Source organism: Vicugna pacos, chromosome 5, assembly GCF_048564905.1.
Source record: "Vicugna pacos chromosome 5, VicPac4, whole genome shotgun sequence".
Taxonomy (NCBI): Eukaryota; Metazoa; Chordata; class Mammalia; order Artiodactyla; family Camelidae; genus Vicugna; species Vicugna pacos.
The window spans coordinates 73,501,705-73,520,690 of NC_132991.1; the positions used below are offsets into that span (position 1 = coordinate 73,501,705).

At 43.0% G+C, this 18,986-nt stretch overlaps 1 protein-coding gene across 5 annotated transcripts in view; it reads left to right on the forward strand.

The window, feature by feature from the left end:
* The window catches only part of HECW2 (HECT, C2 and WW domain containing E3 ubiquitin protein ligase 2), a 336,842-nt gene that overhangs the window by 214,147 nt on the left and 103,709 nt on the right, over positions 1-18,986 (forward strand). For all 5 annotated transcript variants that reach the window (XM_072961562.1, XM_072961560.1, XM_072961561.1 and 2 more), the window contains 5 exons: positions 2,803-2,972; positions 4,628-4,770; positions 9,378-9,478; positions 9,895-11,250; positions 12,425-12,520. In XM_072961562.1, coding sequence (XP_072817663.1) covers positions 2,803-2,972; positions 4,628-4,770; positions 9,378-9,478; positions 9,895-11,250; positions 12,425-12,520 — 1,866 coding nt within the window. The remainder of the gene's footprint in view (positions 1-2,802; positions 2,973-4,627; positions 4,771-9,377; positions 9,479-9,894; positions 11,251-12,424; positions 12,521-18,986) is intronic.

The following is an 18,986-nucleotide window of genomic DNA, read 5'->3' on the forward strand; positions in this document are numbered from 1 at the left end:
TGTGCTTTAGACCTTTGCAGTCCTGAGAGGGTGAGGTACAGAAGCCCTTCGTTTATAGGTAGGGAACAGTTAGCCGACCTCTGTGGTTCAGAAAACTTAGTTTTGACCATACCGTGGTTTTCTTCTGTTTAGAAGCATTCCCCTAAGCTTTCAAGTGATCCACACATTCCAAATATGACACACACAGACTGATTTTGACTCCAGAGAGGATGTTAATTAAATCACTGTGGGACAATGACCTTGTAGAAGGTGAAAATACCAGTATATTTTCCTTAAAAGCAGGAAATAAGCTTTGGGGTAAAGCCAAGTGCTTTTTCTTTATATACAACTTTTTCCAACGTCTACCTCAATACATGGAGGCCAGCCACCGAAAATGGGTTTTATTTCTTACCAGATAATCAGCTATTTGCAGAATGTACAGAAATGGCTAAAAATTATAGAAGATGAAAGCAGTTTTATAATGGTAATTCTAAAAAACTAATTCTTAATCTGGTTGTAGCATATTGACAGTGGATGATAATAAAGACGGAGAGTGTGTAAGCACTGAAGAATGTCTGCAAATGTTCTGCTCGTGATTATCTTTGGATAAGTAGGGATACAAATAACGAACTCTACAGCTAAGACAAAAATTGTTTTGATGAATGTCTTAAACCTCGTCTCCAAGTAGGACTTTAAAGTAGGATATTTAACGTGTCACACCTTTGTGACTTTGAGTCCTCCTCTGGTCTGTTAGATGATATAGATATTTATGAGCAATAAAATCTATAAAAGATAAAAGAGAGAGGGAAGAGGAGACGGATAAAGTGAACTAAATAATCAGATTACAAATAGTTGGTAGTTTATTGTATTTATTAATGAAGATTTGTTTGTATGATGTCCCTTGTAGAAAAGGGTTAACAGTGACATCTTTCATTGCTGTGGCTTAATCTTCTGGTGGATGCTTTTTGATCAAAGGAATGTTTTGCATGAATAATTTAACTCTGTCAGGCTTCATGGCACCCATTTCTGGGCTTGTTACTCCTCATTTACTGCAAAGAAATCCCTTGTTGAGAAGTAGATTTAACACCTAAAAAATAGCGCTCTTTTGTCTTTGAGTCTGAGGCGAGCACAATCAAGAAAGGTAAGCCAATAAATACATAAATTGCATTCTTCTCTCAAAGCTATTTTATGCCAAATAAAGCCAAGTGAAAACATGTAGTATTATTAAATTGACAGGAAAATGCAAATTCTGTATTAATAATGACTACATGCTTTATGAAGTGCCAGGAATAGGGACTCTGAGGCTAATGAGATTACAGCAGCTTCTCTGAAGTGCCTGTCTAGTTCTTTCCTCGTCTTCCTCTTCTCCCACTGGCTTGCAGATCAAAGATCTTACTGGATTTCACACTGTGTTCTTAACATAAGGTCCTCTTGGTTGAATTTTTCAATCTTTTCTGACATATTAGACTGCCTCCCTCTGCTGCTGGTTATGAGTCATTAGACAGCCCTGGTCTGTTTTTATCACACGTATCTAGGCCACGAGTTTTTTTGGCCATTGACGAGCCACCTCCTGGGAGTGCTCGCTAGAGAATATGGTTCTAAGGGCAACCCCAGGCAGATTCACTCCTTCTAAGAAAGACTTTCTGTTTCAGGAATGGGCTTGAGCAGGATGACCCTAGTGACCTCTTAAAATGCAGGGTTACTGCAAAGGCTCTCTTCTCCAGCTGGTCTGGGTAATCCAAAGTCTTTGAAGGTTCAGAGGCTATCCACAGACTTTCTTTCTGAACCAGTGATCAGAACCTCCCTACACTATTCATAACTGCAGAAAGTTACCTAAAAACAGTCTGTTCTTCCAGAAGCTTTCAAGATCACTTAGCTCTCAGGCCAACCTTATTCAAACTGATATTCTCAGAAAGGCATTGGAGACCCAATGGAGCCCGCTTTATGTCCTGACATTTTTTTTATCCCTTTGCTTGACTGTTTTTAAAAGTGTTGGTCTCTTTGCTAACCAGACCTTAGCCAGACCATACTCTGATGTTCTAATCAGAGTATATGAATCTTTTCTCTTCTTTCCTTCTCCTGCAGAGTATGAAATAATGACTAGTGAATCTAAGATGAATTATGGGACCTTCATCAAATATTTAAGTTACTTAACAGGCTGTCGAGAAAAATAACCTCACAATTATTTAATATAGCAGATAGCATTCAAATTTTAGAAATTTTTGGTCTCCTTTGTTTCCCTAACATTCATTTCATTTGTAGAATATGATATTTTAAATATGGCTGAATGTGCGCTCTGAAGTTTCATCCTCAATTAAAGTCATTTCATATGTGTAGCTAGAAGTTTCACTTTTCTCTCATGAAGGAACATACTGATTTTCTTTTTAAAAAAAAATACACTGTTTACTCAGTGTATTTCTCTCAAGACATTGTGTGCAATGCTGGTTGCCAAGCCACAGAGAAAAAGGTGGTGAGGACGCACATGTTAGAATCAAAACAGTTCCCAGGAAAAGTCATTCTAGGTGTGTAAGATGGTGGTAAAAGTTTGGCTTCATTTCTGCAGCCTCTTAGGAGACCTCCCTGCTGGAATTAGTCATAACCCACTTGGCCTCACTTATGTAAGCAATCGTAGTGTGGATTACTTTTTGTTATTGTTTTACTGAATCATTTCTGTTCAGAGCTTCCCATGTGATTATTTCAGTGCAAATTGTCATTGAACTGCTTGTTCTAATCAGAGTATATGAATCTTTTCTCTTCGTTCCCTTTGCTCTCCCTCTCTCTTTCCTTCCTTCCCTCCTTCTCTCTCTCTTTCTTTCTTTAAAGATCTTAGGGCAGTTGGGCTAAAGAAAGGGATGTTCTTCAATCCTGACCCTTATCTCAAGATGTCCATTCAGCCAGGGAAGAAGAGCAGTTTCCCCACCTGCGCCCACCACGGGCAGGAGAGAAGGTCCACCATCATCAGTAATACCACGAATCCAATTTGGCACCGAGAGGTAAGACCGTCGTTGGTGGCCTCCTACCTGACAGGTAGGGAGCCAGCCAAGTCCATATCTTCCCTCTGGACTCCGTACCACTGAGCTGTTGGCGGGTATGGACAAGGTCGTTGAGGTGTCTAGGGGTTCTGTGAGAAAGGTACAATGAGAATGAGACACTTCTTCTAGCCAGGGCTGGGTCTCAGGGAAAGCAAGTGAGGCACTTCCTGCAGGAGCACGATTTATGGGGTCCAAAATTGATATTTTGATGCAATATTTTTTAAAATCAAAATCAGGGCAAAAATTCATGAGGAACGAAATTACGTAAGGACAGGATCAGTGGCAGTCCCTATTGTAGCTTGCAGCAGAAGGAAAAATCCGTAATACTGATCCCGTTTTTATTTAAAATTATGATACTTTGTTCTAGCATATATTCAGTACAGATTAATGTATGTTCTGGCATATATTCTCTCCCTCTGGGCTTTGGCAAATGTTTGTTGGATTTCTGGATTTTGGTTAATGGAGTGAGCTGTTGGAGGATCACCATCCTGAGGGGAGGCAGATTGTGTTGGTGGCATTCAGACTTGCTCGCAGCTACAATATGCTGCCTGTCATCAGAGCGCACCGCATCAGTGGAATCAAGTGAAGGGGTTTCCCACCAGAACTGTTTAAAGTCCAAGAATGAACAGAGACATCGTTTCTCATCCAGGGAGCAAAGCATGCGTTCTCCTGCCATTTCTCAGGGAACCAAGACACGTTTCACACACTAGCAGTAGTGAGTGTGTCTGGGCAAACCTGTAGAGGCACAGGAGTTGCAAGTTGATTACATCATCCCCTAAATGTTTAATGGCAAAAATATATTCCAACAATGTTATACAAGTATTTCATTGGAGAGGGAGATACTTCAAGGGACCTAAAACCAATTGGAGAGAAGATGTGGCTATCTGAGGCTTAAGCATGCACGTAAGTATGGCATGTTTTCTTATTCCTGAAGAACTACTTACCATCTCCAAATCGTAAATAACTCTTATAGGCCTGCCACTTAATTTAACACATGAGAAGCCTAGGAGACATGAAGTTTATCTCCAGATGAGCCCTTAGAAGGCACATAGTGGATAATAATAATGATACTAGTAATAAAAAACTTTGTTTTCCCAACATTTATTGCTTACAAAGTTCTTAACTGTGTTACCAGTGCAAGCCTGATAAGCGGGTGAAAGGAATGAGATTATCATCTCTTCATTTTTGTGATCAGGAAACTGAAGCTTAGAATGTTTATGTCGCCAGCTGTTCAGAGGTAGGAGTAGTGCTTGACTCAGCTGTGGTAATCCAAACAAGTGCTTCTTCCATGAAGCCCATTACTGAACTTCACGGCCCTTTGGAGAAACTAAATTGTTATGACTAAATAAACTTAGCGACCCCTAAGTGTAAAGCTGGCTGGCACTGTCCCCATCACTGTGGTTGCATGGTTATTGCCCTGCCAGGAGGGAGATACATGGTTCAGGTTAGATTCCTGGCTCTGAGTGAATAGAGAACCGACAGCAGTTGCAGATTTTTCCAGCAGTGTGGACTCTATGTTATTCTGATGTAAGAGATACCGTTTTCTAGAATAATAAGCTGGCGTACGTAGTTTCATATTTGTCTTTTTTTGAATCATGTTGTGTTTTTGTTTTCAGAAATATTCCTTTTTTGCACTCCTTACTGATGTCTTAGAAATTGAAATTAAAGACAAATTTGCCAAGAGCCGTCCTATCATCAAGCGTTTTCTGGGGAAACTAACCATTCCAGTCCAGAGGCTGTTGGAGCGGCAAGCCATCGGGTAATCAGCGCTCGCACGAAGGGGTCTTGTTGAGATTAGTTCCCACCCGAGCCACTGAAATGATAGTGTGTAGTCCTAGGACTTTTCTTACCAATAAGAGGTGGTAGCATAGTTCTTTTAAAAAATGAAAGTGCTTGTAAACTCGTTAAAATGTGCGGGACAAAAACCACTTTGTTTTAATTATGTACCTTTCTTTCGTTATCTGTCTTTTCCAAGACGTACCTTCCATCAGCATTTCAGCGGAAACAGTCATGGTGCTCGGTCGTTTTTGAGTACATTGAAATCTTGCTGTACAATCCTCTCCCTAGAGCTGGAGCCTAGTGTCAGGTTGACACCCCCCTATCCTGATTAACCCCATGCAGGGAGTTTGTTATTCCTGAGACTCCAAAACCACCTTATTTTAGGGCCACTTGAAACAAAACCTAAACTGAGGTGTTACGGTAGAGCTCTTAGATGTATACATTCATTCAGGCAACCAGAGATGACTTGTTGAGAGAATTTTAAAATGTGATTTGATGTCTGTTTTCTTTCTGTGAGCTTTTTGTGAGCTGTGAATAGTTAAGGAATCACATGCCTCCACCCCTCCTGATAAATGGTGTACCCATTTTCACATGGGAAGTACCAGCAAACCCAGGAGGTGCTCTGAGGTAGCACTGGGGGGCATCTTTTTGTATCTTTTTCATTTTAGGAGAACATCATGAACATATGATAATAGTAGCAGTTGTCGGGGCAGCCGTCGCAGTGATGACGGTAGCTGTAGCAGTAGTCACAGAAGTAGTAAACAAAAGTAAACAAAAAGGATGACGAGACTGTGCTCTATGCCAGGAGCTCAGTAAATGACATTAGCACATGTAATCTTCTCAACAACTCTGGGAGGTAACTACGTGATTGTACCCATTTCAGAGATGAGAAATCTGAGGCTAGGAAGCAAGTGCTGGAGCAGATCAGTCTGCTCGAGAATCCTGGCTTCTCTGCAACACTCGAAGCACTGGCAGTAATGCATTACTACTCCAGCTAAGTGAGGATGGCCCATCATTCATAGTCACTCTGCATCTAATTAGCTGTTCTCTTTTGGCAAGTCACAATTTCTTCAGGTGTTGGTTTCCTCGTCTGACAAATAAAGTGTTGAGACTAGGTGATCTCTAAGGCCTCTTCGAAATCTGAAACTAACAGATTCTAATTTTTTGGCCATCAGAGGCAATGGAATTTGTGGTCGAGCCTGCCCACATGACGTAGAAATATTATGCTGAAATTTTAGCAGCCTGGAATATCTGATAAAACTGGGAAATCACAATTATGTTTAAGGATAGCAGTTATTGCTTCTAGTGGAGATAACATTCTTTGGGAAGTTTTTAAAAATTATTTTTAGGATTGATAGAAAGTGAAAAATTATGGAGAGTGATAATTCACTGTTAGAAAGATACCTATCATCAGTTTATGTAATTATAATAACATAATTTACATAATATCTATTACCCTTGGCAGAAATGTCAATTTATGGATACCCGTAAGAATGATCAAGGGAAAATAAAACCTTATCAGTGTTTGAAACTGCTGTTGACTTGCTGGCTTTTCATTCAGTCTTTTAAGGACCTGGACGCCTGGAGTCCTGCCTGTCGTGGATTCCATTTGCATTGGAAGGAAGTCCATCATGAATTTGTAAAATACTGGAATTACAAAACATTTCTGTATGAGTACATTAAAAGCATTGCCTGATACTTAGGGATTTGCTTGATTAAATAAATATGATGTCACATATTAGTATATCAACTGTTGGCATCTGGATCTATTTTTGCTCTGATTATTACTTTCCATCAAGTAATTAATACATCTTGAAAAATACAGGGTTTTCTTTACTTGTGAGTTTGGTAGACTGCAGCTCTCTGAAGTAGTTCAAGTTTTTACATGGTGAGATTTTACAGGATAAGTTAGAACTCCTTAGTAATTACCTATTTCGAGAGCATTGGTTTGAATGTGACATTGATTTTCAGGGGATGGCCTGCCTTCTGTCCAAAAGACACATCCCTTTCCCGTGCTTCGTCAGTTGCTCTGATCACACTAGTGAAAGATGCTCTCAGTCAGGTAGTGAGAATTCTTTGGCACTTACTGCCTGTAATTGTATATCATAATAATGTATAATATAGTGTACACAGTAAGCCATCCCAGCAAGAGGCAGAATGAATCAGATGAGACTGGGTAAGAAGAAGAAAGCAGGCGAATCCCCTGACAGGCACTCGGCAAAGGATGAAACCGCTGACTTGGAAAATCTCCCAACAGGGAGGCTTTCCTGAACTTACGGGTTGAGTAGTTGAATCGAGTGTCTCATCAGTTTGGGTAATAAACAGCTCTAATACCTGTTACAATCCTGTTTTCAAGTAAAGAGTCTCATTTGTTAATTTATTCAACAAATATATGTGTGTATACATATAGTGACTACTAAATGTTAAGCACTGTATTGGATATATGATAGTGAGCAAAACAGATGGCTGCCTGTTTGCTCTTTAGAATCCCTGCTAAACATTTACTGCCTAGCTAAAACCCATCACTTGTGTAAGTCTTCATCATCCATGCCAACACTTGACTTCTATTGGCTGGGGAGGAGGAGAGGAGGGTCAACTTATTTTTAACAAAAAAATTGAAGATTTTATTATTCCAGGACTGAATGTCCAAAGAGATGTGTGAGGAACCACCAGGTTGAAAGCAGGTCCAGGCAGTTTGCTGCTGGGTTCATGCAATATGGAGCCCCTCTGTGTGTCAGGCACTGTCTAAATGCTGAGAAGACAGTGGTAAGAAAAAGAAAAAGACACCCCTGCTGTTATGCAGATTACAGTCATTATAGAATTATTTGAACACTCTAATGGAAAAGCATTTAACATATCTGTAACGCCTAATAGTTAAAAATGCCAATATACCCCTTCCCAGAAAAAAAAATGTTTTGAATATCAGCTTAAGTAGACAGAACCTTATGGTAGTGGCTGCACTGAGATGAGCCATGAGTAAGTATCATTAAAATGCAAGCTACTGAAAGCAGTCAAGAAACACTGAGTGTGCATAAAATGAGATCTGATCTGCTGACTGCGGAGTGGGGGCTTCGGTGTCAGATGCGTCTGTGTTCTAATCCCGCTTCTGTCACTTAATAGTTGTCAGGCCTTGGGCAAGTTACTTCTCCTCCCCCGTCTCAGTTTCCTCACTGAGAAAACAGGGCTACCACCTGCTTCACAGAGTTGCTGGGGGCATTAAACGATGTGATGCTTGCAAAACCCTTATCAGAGTTTGGGGAAACAAAGCATTTTAAAAGCACCAATCAAGAAAAAAAATCACAACATTCATAGGGAAGAAAAAGAAAAAGATAAAGGCAATGATCTGACTGTTTTTAAGAAATTCTTGCTTTGAAGTTGAAGAAATTCATAAGAGCCAAACTGAGATTTTGCATGTGTTCTTTTAAATGGTTAACATCTATTTAAAATTGTACCGAGGAGGCAGAGAAGAGCAAACAAAATAGTTATACAGGTTAATGATAAATAGCTGACTAAAAGCTCTGAACCATATACTGGTGCAAACATTAGTTGGAGGCTCTGGGTTTTTCCTCCTGATGTTGCCGCTAGAGGGCAGTGTGAGCGCAGAGATGGTGTGCTTTGATACCCTCTGATTATTTTCCTTAATTAAGAGTAAATCAGATTCAGAATGAAAGTTGCTTGCATACCAAGAAATGATGCCATTGAATTTGACTTTGACAAATAAACACAGGATTGAAAAAGATCGACAACTTCATCCTCGAGGAGGCTGGTGGCCTGAACCTGGGGCCCAGGTGGGGCAGAGCCTGGGCAGGCCAGGTTGTGGTCCCTTCCAGCCCACCTCCAGGTGTGGCAACAAGACCCCTCCGGGATGGTGCAGCCAGCTTCTCCCACAGCCCACCAGTATCGCTCATGAGCCGCCCTGAGAATCAGTCATAGCCAGGCTCCCCCACAGTGAAGGCCAAGAGTGAGCCTTTACAGATGAGGAAGGGGAGGTTCAGTGGCCCCTTGCCCCTCACACAGCTGGAGCAGCTGTCAGAGCCAGGCCTCTTCTCACGCTGCTGTCTCCTAGCTTCCAGCTCCTCTTCCTCGGCATACAGTAGCCCTCTGCCCTCTATGCCATCCTGGGACAGTCCTTGCCCATGCCTGCCCCTTCAGAACCAGCCTCCTATCGTGCTAAGTGCTAAGGAACGAGGCCCTCTTTACTTTTACGCCTGAGTCAAAAAACACCTAAAATTTTAGGCCTTTCTCAGCTCCTTGATGACTGTCAACATGCCCTTTTCCTGGTCACCCTTACCAGTGAGAGAGCAAATCAGTGTCCTTTAAAAAAATCGTAACAATATTATATTGCATTTTCTGCTTTTACTAATTTTCCTTATGACAAGATTTCCTTTTATCCCCAGGTTTGTAAGTATTTCATTTGTATGAGTGAATGACATTATATTGGACTCTAACATGCCTTTGACCTTTTATTTTCTTATGAGTCTGAAAGTTTTAAGAGAAATACATGGGTATTGGGGGTTGGCCTGTGGGAAGAAGAGGAAGGCTGACAGCAGATTAGTAAGGATGAAAGAACCATTTCTCCTCTTGCAGTGATCAAATGCTCAGCTACAACCTTGGCAGAAGGCTCCCAGCTGACCACGTGAGTGGGTACCTTCAGTTCAGAGTGGAGGTTACATCTTCTGTGCATGAAGGTGAGATATCTGTATAAGAACATCACTGTAGGAAAAACTTGTTAAATCTTACTCTGTTGTCAGTTTGCATTTGAACAGGGTTGTGTGTCCTGTTCTGAACGTAGAATAGCTGTCAGATGATTACGTGCTGAAGTTTTCCAAGCAGATATGAAAGCCTGTTTATCAAAAAACATCTCTTAGATTTTGCCTGCTTTTGGAAACTGGGCTGTAGAATTTCCAGCAGCGGTGCACACATGTACCTCATCTGTCCAACTGACCAGCAGTGTGTGTGCCCCCTCAGTAGCAGGTGGTAAATCCCAGCACGTTGCTGATACTGTTCAGAGGTCTCAGTGGGCTGACTGGAGTCTTTAAACTGATCGGGCATGAAAAGTTCATTCGTTATTACTGCTCTGAATAAACTCTGTCTTCTCCTTCAGATGCTTCTCCAGAAGCTGTTGGCACAATACTTGGGGTCCACACCGTGAATGGAGACCCAGGAAGCCCCTCTGATGAGGAGGACATGCCCGGGGGCCATCACGACAGCCCACTTTGTTCTAATGGACCCGTTTCGGAGGGAAGTGCTGAGGGGACCCCCAAACATTCTTTCAGGACTAGCTCTACGCTGGAAATAGACTCAGAAGAATTAACCTCTACTTCTTCAAGGACCTCACCTCCCAGGGGACGTCAGGATTCACTCAACGACTATTTAGATGCTGTTGAGCACAGTGGCCATTCCAGGCCGGGCGCAGCCTCTTGCTCAGAGAGGTCCGTGGGAGCCTCTCCGAAACTAAGGAGTAGCTTTCCCACCGACACGAGACTCAGTGCAATGCTTCATATCGACTCAGATGAAGAAGACCACGAGTTCCAGCAAGACCTGGGGTACCCCTCTTCCTTGGAGGAGGAAGGAGGGTTGATCATGTTTAGCAGGGCATCAAGGACTGAGGAGGGGAGCTTGGCATCTCAGGCAAAGCCAGAAGACAACCCAGTGGAGGCTGAGGAAGCCTCCACAAACGAAGCCAGTTCTTTCGAGGAGAAGCCAGAAAATGTTCCAGAGCTTGCAGAGAGCTCTTTACCCTCAGGCCCGGTCCCCGATGAAAGTGAAAATGGCCCAGAGTCTCAGCCAAGGGCTGACCAGGGCGGCGCCGAGTTGTGTGGCTCTCAAGAGGTAGATCAGCCCACCAGTGGGGCAGACACAGGCACTGACACGTCGGGAGGAAGCCGCAGAGCCGTCAGTGAGGCGGAGTCCCTTGATCAGGGCTCTGAGCCTTCCCAGGTGTCTTCTGAGACAGAACCCAGTGACCCTGCCAGGACAGAGAGCGTGAGTGAGGCCAGCACCAGGCCTGAGGGAGAGAGTGACCTAGAAGGGGCCGACAGCTCCTGCAACGAGAGCGTTACCACGCAGCTGTCCTCGGTGGAGACACGGTGCTCATCTCTTGAGAGTGCACGGTTTCCTGAAACCCCAGCCTTCTCTTCTCAGGAGGAGGAAGATGGAGCCTGTGCAGCTGAGCCCGCCAGCAGTGGCCCCGCCGAAGGGGCCCAGGATTCCACGTGCACTCCCGGTTCTTTACCTGTGGTGCAGGTGCCCAGTGGAGAGGAGGACGGGCCAGGGGCAGAAGCGGCCCCTTTACCTGACCAGGAGGAGGTGGGGGAGGTCTGGCAGCGGAGGGAGAGCCTGGAGGGAGCTGCCGCTGCTCCTGCTGCTGCTGAGAGCCAGCCCGGAGAAGCGGGCGATGCTGGGGATGCCCAAGGGGCCTGTGAAGGGGCCACTGCCCAGGAGGAGGGCGCCACTGGAGGTAGGATGCAGAAGACAGCATGGCTCTTGGCTCAAGCATACGTGCTCAGAGAGAAGTCTTGTGGTTTTGTCCCTCAATGCAAATTACACTGCAGGTCAAATATTAGCTGAATTCACCTTGGTGTTCAACAACTTTTTTTTTTCTAATGGATCTTCTATTGCTGAAATAAGAGGCATGTCTAGTAGAAGTCTTCAAACTTAAACAGTGAATCTTGAGGCTCTGCATCAGCGCGGGCACCTGCTCTCCTTAGGAAGGTGGCCTCATAGTTGCGGGTGGCCCAGGTCCACCTGAAGGCCGAAGCGTGGGAGCAAGCTGCGCATGTGCCTGCAGTGTGACAGCGCGCTCAGTGCTCCCAGGGTCAGTTCCCCTTGTATGGGAAGTGTGAGGAAAACTAAATAATGGATCTCTGGTGGGGCCTGGGTTTGTAGATACAAAACCGAACAGGCCAACAGCATCGATGTTAGTGTTGTCTATAGAGGTTTTCAGGAACCCTGTAAGTCACTTCTTACCGCATGAAGCCGCAGAACAGAAGGTTAATATGTGCTTTGCATTAAATGTAATATGTTTGCTTTCTGCAGTCCAAGAAGTATCAACTAATTTAGGTGATGCTTTCTGACACTTGAGAATAAGCTGTTTGAGTGTCTGATGATGCAAATTTACGCAGAAAATTTGTATTATGTCTCAATGAATGTGGCTCAGTAGTGTGATCCCTTTAAACTATTTTATTACAGATGCTTTGAAAAGTCTGAGGATCATTTCATATGCTTAAATAGCATAGGCTCGAAAATAGAAATGACTTTCTTATTCTGTAATTTATTTTTCTCCTCAAAGTATCCCCTTCTTTTCTTTCTCCATCTTTTTTTTTCTCCTTTCATTATCTTGGGGTCGTGTGACCCTAAAGCATCGGTGTGTGACCAGGACAGAGGCCAGGGTGGGGAATGGCGGGGGAGGGGGAGGGATGGCTGCAGATGGACATCTCCCTAGAAGACCCACTTCTGACTAAGTGTTCACCTCCTGCTCCCTTCTTTTGTTTCTGGGTCCTCATAGGGGAAATGAGATGAAAGAGAGACAAGAGACTGGCCCCAGGATTTACATTAGGTATTTCTTTTGCAAAGGCTGTTTTAACATTTAAGGGGAAAGCAATCCCCAGGTAACTGTTTACCTTTAATCCTAGGTTCTCAAGCCAACGGCCACCAGCCACTGCGGTCGCTGCCTTCAGTGCGCCAGGATGTTAGCCGGTACCAGAGGGTGGACGAGGCTCTCCCACCAAGTGAGGACCTGCTAACTAAAGGGCTCACCTTAATCAAAGGGTACAAGGGTGACAGGACCCGCAGGACCTAAAGGATGGGTGCCCATTCCCCCAGAGGAAGGGATCTGAGAGCTGCCACCTGACTTTGCAGATACAGCCTGGAACGTGCTTAGCTGACTCTCCGGGCACCGTTCCACCAAATGAAAGGGCAGATGAGGCAAAGTCAATACTGTAATGCTGGTGGAGTGAATGTTGTAGTCAGGGAACGAGATCAGATGTTGTGGACAGTTGGGATATAATAGAAATTTTTTAAAAATTTGCCTGTTGGCAGCATGAATCTGATTATTACGTAAATTGGTACGATCTCTTAGTAAAGCCTAGCTCTATGTAATATGCTACTTTTTATTCACTTACAGTGTTTTGAATCATTAAGTACAGGCTTCTGGCTTTTTTCTTAGGGATACCCAGAGAAGTGGTATTAATTTCAGAAATCAGTCTGCCATTTTTGGAAGCCTGATGATTACCTGGGAATTCGAATGATACTTCATTTCTTTCACTTTTAAGAAATGCAGAGCACTTAAGAAAACTGCTGGGCAAGTTATACAACCTGAATTCAAAGACGAGTGATGCTCGTGGCCTGGACATAATTGAAACTCTATTTAAGTTTCTAGAATTTCTTAAAGCAGTATTACTCTGTGAGAGTAAAACATCTGATGAACAGTGATAAAGCTCAGTAAATACTACTTTTAAGAATACATTGGAAAATACATCTTTCTGCCTTAATTGCTTTTCCTTCTTATTCACCTTCTCTACTCACCATCTTGTATTTCATCATGGCAAGAAGCTGATGCCTTATGTTCTCTGTGTTTTAAAAATGGTAGGACACAAAGGGGGAGTAAGAATGCATTTAAAAGACTTAACTGCTGAGTGGTTAGTTTTGGTGAATGCTGACCGAAAAAGCTGAATGGTATTATGTACAGCATGTTAAAATATTGGCTTGATCGTTATGGAGTTCTGTCGTACGCAGATCTTTCCTTTGTTCATGTATTTGGATAATTGAGGGTGGTTACTTATAGGAAACATATATTTTAAGCAGTTTTAAAAAATCAACCAAGAGATTAATTAACCATTGTGTCATTTTAAGCAGGTGGGAGGGGAAAAACTTCCTTATTGTTTACCCTTGGAGAAAAGATTAGAGACAGAAAAGACAAATATTCCAGGGTAGTATTTAGATATAATTGGAGAAAAATGAATTAGGAGCACCAGGAAAGAATTCTGGGGGTGGGGGTGGGGTTGTTTACGTGTGTACGTGGCTTAAGAGTAAGTACTTAGAGTTTCAGGCACTTGGGACAGAGGCAGAGTATGCCATCAGTGTGTGAATAAATGACATCCTGGCCACAGCCAATTGGTCTGAATTTTGTTGGACTGTGATTTTGCTCTCTAGATTGTGTTTCATGAAGACGGGTACTTTCCTGCTGAAATTGTGATCAATATTTGTGATATTTCTGTGCAGTTGTTTAAACACTGTTATTTGCATTGCCCAGATAGAATACATTTTAGGATTTTAAAAAATAAACAATTGGCAGTTCACTTTAGCAAGTTAATATAGCCAAAAGTGAAAAAAAAAAAGCAGCTTAATAGTATAACCAATTTAATGAGCTTCTGATGAACAGGAAGAAAATTCTTAAGAGTTGTTCCTTCTTATGCAACTTGCAAATTTGGGGATTTATATTACCATGGATAGATTACAGACTATGGTCTGGGCATACCTGATGACTGATCAGCTCTGTCCCCACACTGCTTTGCCCCCTTCTGTTCCCATTCTGTCTCATCCTTCATCCTTTTGATAATTTGTTTAATCACTTGGCTGCACCCCCGCACCCCCTGTCAGCCAGTTCTCTGTCTTCCTTTCCTTGCCTGCCAGGCAGCTCTGCTCCTGTCTCTGGCCATGCCTCTGACGTAGAGCTGTGGCATTCTGCATTCTGCCTGGTCTTGTGTCTTCTGCCTTCACACAGCATCTCATGGGCACCTCAGCTACTGGGTGTCTGCTTGGATTGTGCAGACTGGTCCATCTCTGAAGTGACCTGGCGGAATTATTTTGAGGTTAAGGGTTATACTTTTAACATTATTAATTATAATACCTCAAACTTATGTAAGTGCTTTACAGTTTACAAAGCATTTTTACATGCCTTTTTAAAAAATTCTTTTGCAACAGTTTTGTGAAGTAGGTCAAGCAGGCCTTATCTGTAGTTTTCAGATTGATGGATAGAAACCAGCTAATCTGATTCTCTCACTTTATAGATGGGGAAATCAAAGCCCAGATAAATTAAGTAACTTGTGTAAGATCCCATACTAGGAAAGGCTGAAACGGAGTCTCCAGTGTTCTTTCTCCTCTCTCAGGCATTCTGATCTAAGATTAGAAGGTTGGGGACTATTGTGTAGGTAGATGAATGTAAATTCTGAAAGTGCAGTCATCAGCAGAGTGGTGACACGTTGCGGTGTGTTGTCTACTTAGGTGCAAATCAGAGAGTTTAGGGGCTTCACTGAAGCTTTATTATATTGTATTTTGAAGTCAGACCCAGGAAGGCTCAAGAAGTGCTCAGCTTTCTTCTCCTTCCTGCTTAAGATTACTTAGCAGAACCCTCCCCTGGAGGCCCTCCGAGTATAAGAAGAGTGGTCACAGTGACGGTACGATCTTGTGGCCCAGGCAGGTCGCTCTGTTGAGCATCTGTGTCAGATTCAGAAGCACCTCTCGGTGTAGCCTCCTATCCCCAGACCTGCAGGACAAGCTACTGAAGCACTGAACCTTGGGCTCGATCCATCCCCCACCCCTCGTTCTTGGTTCTTTCTTTTCTTTTTCCTTATTATGATTGTAACTTTAGCTTATATTCACCTTTAAAATATTTGTGTACTAACAGGTAGTGAGGAAAACCATCCAGCCAAGCTGTGCTTCTCTCTGAAGATTGCAGACTCAGTCATGGGGATTCAGAGGGATCCCGTGTTACACCACTTCCCTCTTACTGCCAGTCACATGGTAGTCTGTGTGTCAGGGATGTGCCGCGGTCTCTGAACATCTATCTGATCTCTCTCTGTAAAGCAGTTTTCCTTGTTTCTTTACTTTTCCTTCCAGTCTTATTCCTCCTTTCTCGGGACCAGGGAACAGATCTTGGACTTAGTACAAAGACTGCTCAGCCCTAATGACTATCTACCAGTTGGTTCTCAAAATCTTACTCTAGCTTTAGGCCATGGACCATGCGCTGTGACCTTGTGGGCTCTGGAACCCCAACCGCTGGTTGAGAGATATTCTAATGGATCCATACAAAAGAAGAAAGCTCCAGGTCTTAAGGGCGGTGCTGCTCTGTTGAGAGCCTTGCAGGGAAGTCAGTTGAACATGAATATGCACCGAGCGCCTTGAGAATCTGCTGTATCTCTTACTCTGAGGTGACTGATGGGGTGGCAGCTGGAGGCGGTTCAGGACCTGAGGCCCACGGAATGTCAGCAGCATGACGAATCTTCACAACATTGTAAACTGACTATACTTCAATAAAATACATATATTAAAACTAAGAAAAAAAGATAAGTGAAAAAAGATGGGAGAGTACATGCTTAGCATGCACGAGGTCCTGGGTTCAACCCTCCAGTACCTCCAATAAATAAATTAAGTAAGTAAGTAAGTAAGTAACAAGTCTAATTACCTCCCCTCCAACAGCAACAAAAAGAATGACCAACTCAACCCCTTCTGAAAAACTACTTTATTTTTCTCTCATTGGCTCCAGTGTGTCTGAGACTTAACCCATAGCTGCACTGGAGATAGTAGGAAAGTGTTGAAAAGTGGTTTTCCCCCAAAAGGGTAGGATTAGGCATAGATTCAGGATGAACAGTCCACTGATGAGCAGTGGACTCTTGCAGGACTGCAGGCTTCTTGGCAGTATTTTTAGGACTAATGTATAACTGATGTGCTGGGTTCAAATGGGTAGGCCTGGAAAAACACAGGGGAACGTTCTCATTTTTTGTAGGTGTGCACTTTTGTTATTAAATCACCCTTTGAAAAGAAGGTTTGAGAGAAGACAGTGAGTCTGGAAAGTACAATTAATCTTATAAAATTTCTTCTCTGTTTAAAGCTAGGGGCTTTTATTCTCTAGGACCTAAACACTAGTTTAAAGTAAAGAATCCATACTTTAAATCTAAAAAGCTACTTTCTTAAAAATTGAATATTACGGTCCAAAATAGGCAGCTATTTGAGATTTTAAAAACTTTTAATATTCAAATGTAATATACACACGGAAGAGAGCAGTCAGCCTGTTGAATTCTCCCAAACTGAGCCCGCCTGGGCAACCCGCACCACATCACCAGCGCCTGAAAGACCCCTGGTGCCCACTTCTAATTTCTGTTACCCACTCCTGGAGGGCAGAAGCACCTGCTATCCTGACTCCCCAGATCATAGACAGGTTTAACTTAAGACTTCTGTACTTATGCAAATGGTATCACACTTCCTTGAGTGTTGAAATAAGGGGAAAAAATAATTGTTTAAACTCTGCTGTCTAGCATCTATTACAGAGCTTAATTTTTTCCCTTAAAAACACCTTTAGTTCATTATAACTTCATCATATCTCACCATTTTGGTGAAGATACCATGGTTATTATAATATCGAGAGTGGGTTTATAAATTTACTTCACAGCATTCAATTCCTTCATTTTTCCAAAACCAGTAATAATCAGTTCAGTCCCCGGCTCATAGTCCTCTCACTCCTTCGATTCACGTAAACAGTTCATTGCTGGCCTCCCTTGATATGTGATTCTATCTGTCTAGACGTTGACCTTCTTCCCAGTCTCAGTGTGCACTGAGGTGTGTTCACATCTTCATCTGGTCACTTGGGTGGTTTCCAGCAGAGACCAAGGTCCAGTTTGAAGGGAGTGAGAAGGAAGAGTAAAGAGATAAAGAGGGGCCGTAAGGATGACCCCCACCCCCACCCACATACATCGATTCTTAAAGTTAAACATGTCTGAGACCTTCCCTGCTCTACCTCCCTGCTTCTGGAGTTAATGCTGTGACAGTGGCCTTGGAGTAGATTTTCACTCTTTCTAACTCTCTTACTTCCCCTTATTGTCCAGCTATTTAAAGGGACTATTATATTTGAGTCTTGGGGTGTCTAAGCACCCATTTGCTCCTGAACTTAAGTTTGGGGTACTTAGGCTGAAGTCTAGTTCCTGGTAAGCCCACACTTCATGACCTCTGAGAAATCCAGGATTAGCTCCGTGGGTGTGTCCAGTAAATTAGCTGCTGTTTTAGTCCTTATTAATTTATGTTAGTGTTCCTCAAATTCTAGTGTGTCTAGGAATCACCTGGGAAGGCTGTTAAAAATGTATATAATTGAGTCCTGGCTCCAGACAGTCTGATTCTGAAGAGCTGGGCTGTGTCCTGTTAATCTGCATTTTTATTGATCCTCTCAGTGATTCTGACACATACTGTCAGAATCCCACACCTTGAGAAACATTTCTCTAGACAATAGTTTTCAAATATTATCATTGCCATGAAGCTCTTTATGGAAATGAAACCTGCGCAAGACCAGTATGCACTACAGGTAATACTGGAGCCGCAGTGGCCAAGGCGGGGTTGGCAGGTGGTTCCAGGTCCTACTCCTCAGGATCCCGAAGCCCCTGGCCCAAGAGTCTTAATGAATTAGAGTCTATTTTGGGAATTCTGGCCTGGACATAAGATATTGCTAGGTCCTTACTGACCCTAAGGTAATAAAATGGGTGTCATGTTGCAGATTCATGTCATTTTAGAACTGTTTACTTTTGTCCTCTCATTTTTCAGGTAAAGGAACTGTGGTCCGTAGAGGTGTAATAATTTGTTAAAGGTCATGTGGCAAAGGCATGACAAAGCCGTGGCCAGATATAGGCCTCCTGTTTGCAATTTGGTGCACTAGAGACACACACACACACATACACACACACACCCTAACACATTGCTCTCAGTCTCACTGCACACTGATTATAGACCCCATTTTACAATGTGGCAAGACAAGGAAGTAAATGCTAAGATCCCAGTGTTCTAACCCCACCTGTCTGATTTTAGCATTACCTATGAAAGAAGCTTTGATGCTGGGCAGTAATTTCTCATATGCCTCTCAATCAAGAACAAACCAGGCCTGATATGAAGCCTTATAAGAGGGGAGGGCACAGCTCAGTGGTAGAGCACGTGCTTAGCATGCAGGAGGTCCTGGGTTCGACCCCGAGTATCTCCATTAAAAAAAAAACTACCTCTCCCACCAGAAAAAAAAAGAAAAAAAACTTATAAGATATTAAAGCCACCGTATCCCCTCCTCCCCCTGCAAAGTAACTGACGGATGATGACAGAGGGTGGCCTTCCTCATGGCACCTCTGCTGTCTTTGCCCTGATGGACGGGCTTTGACCACTTGGGTAAGCGTGGATGTGCCATTCACAAAGAAGCCAACGGCACAACAGTCTTTCTCAATTCAATGC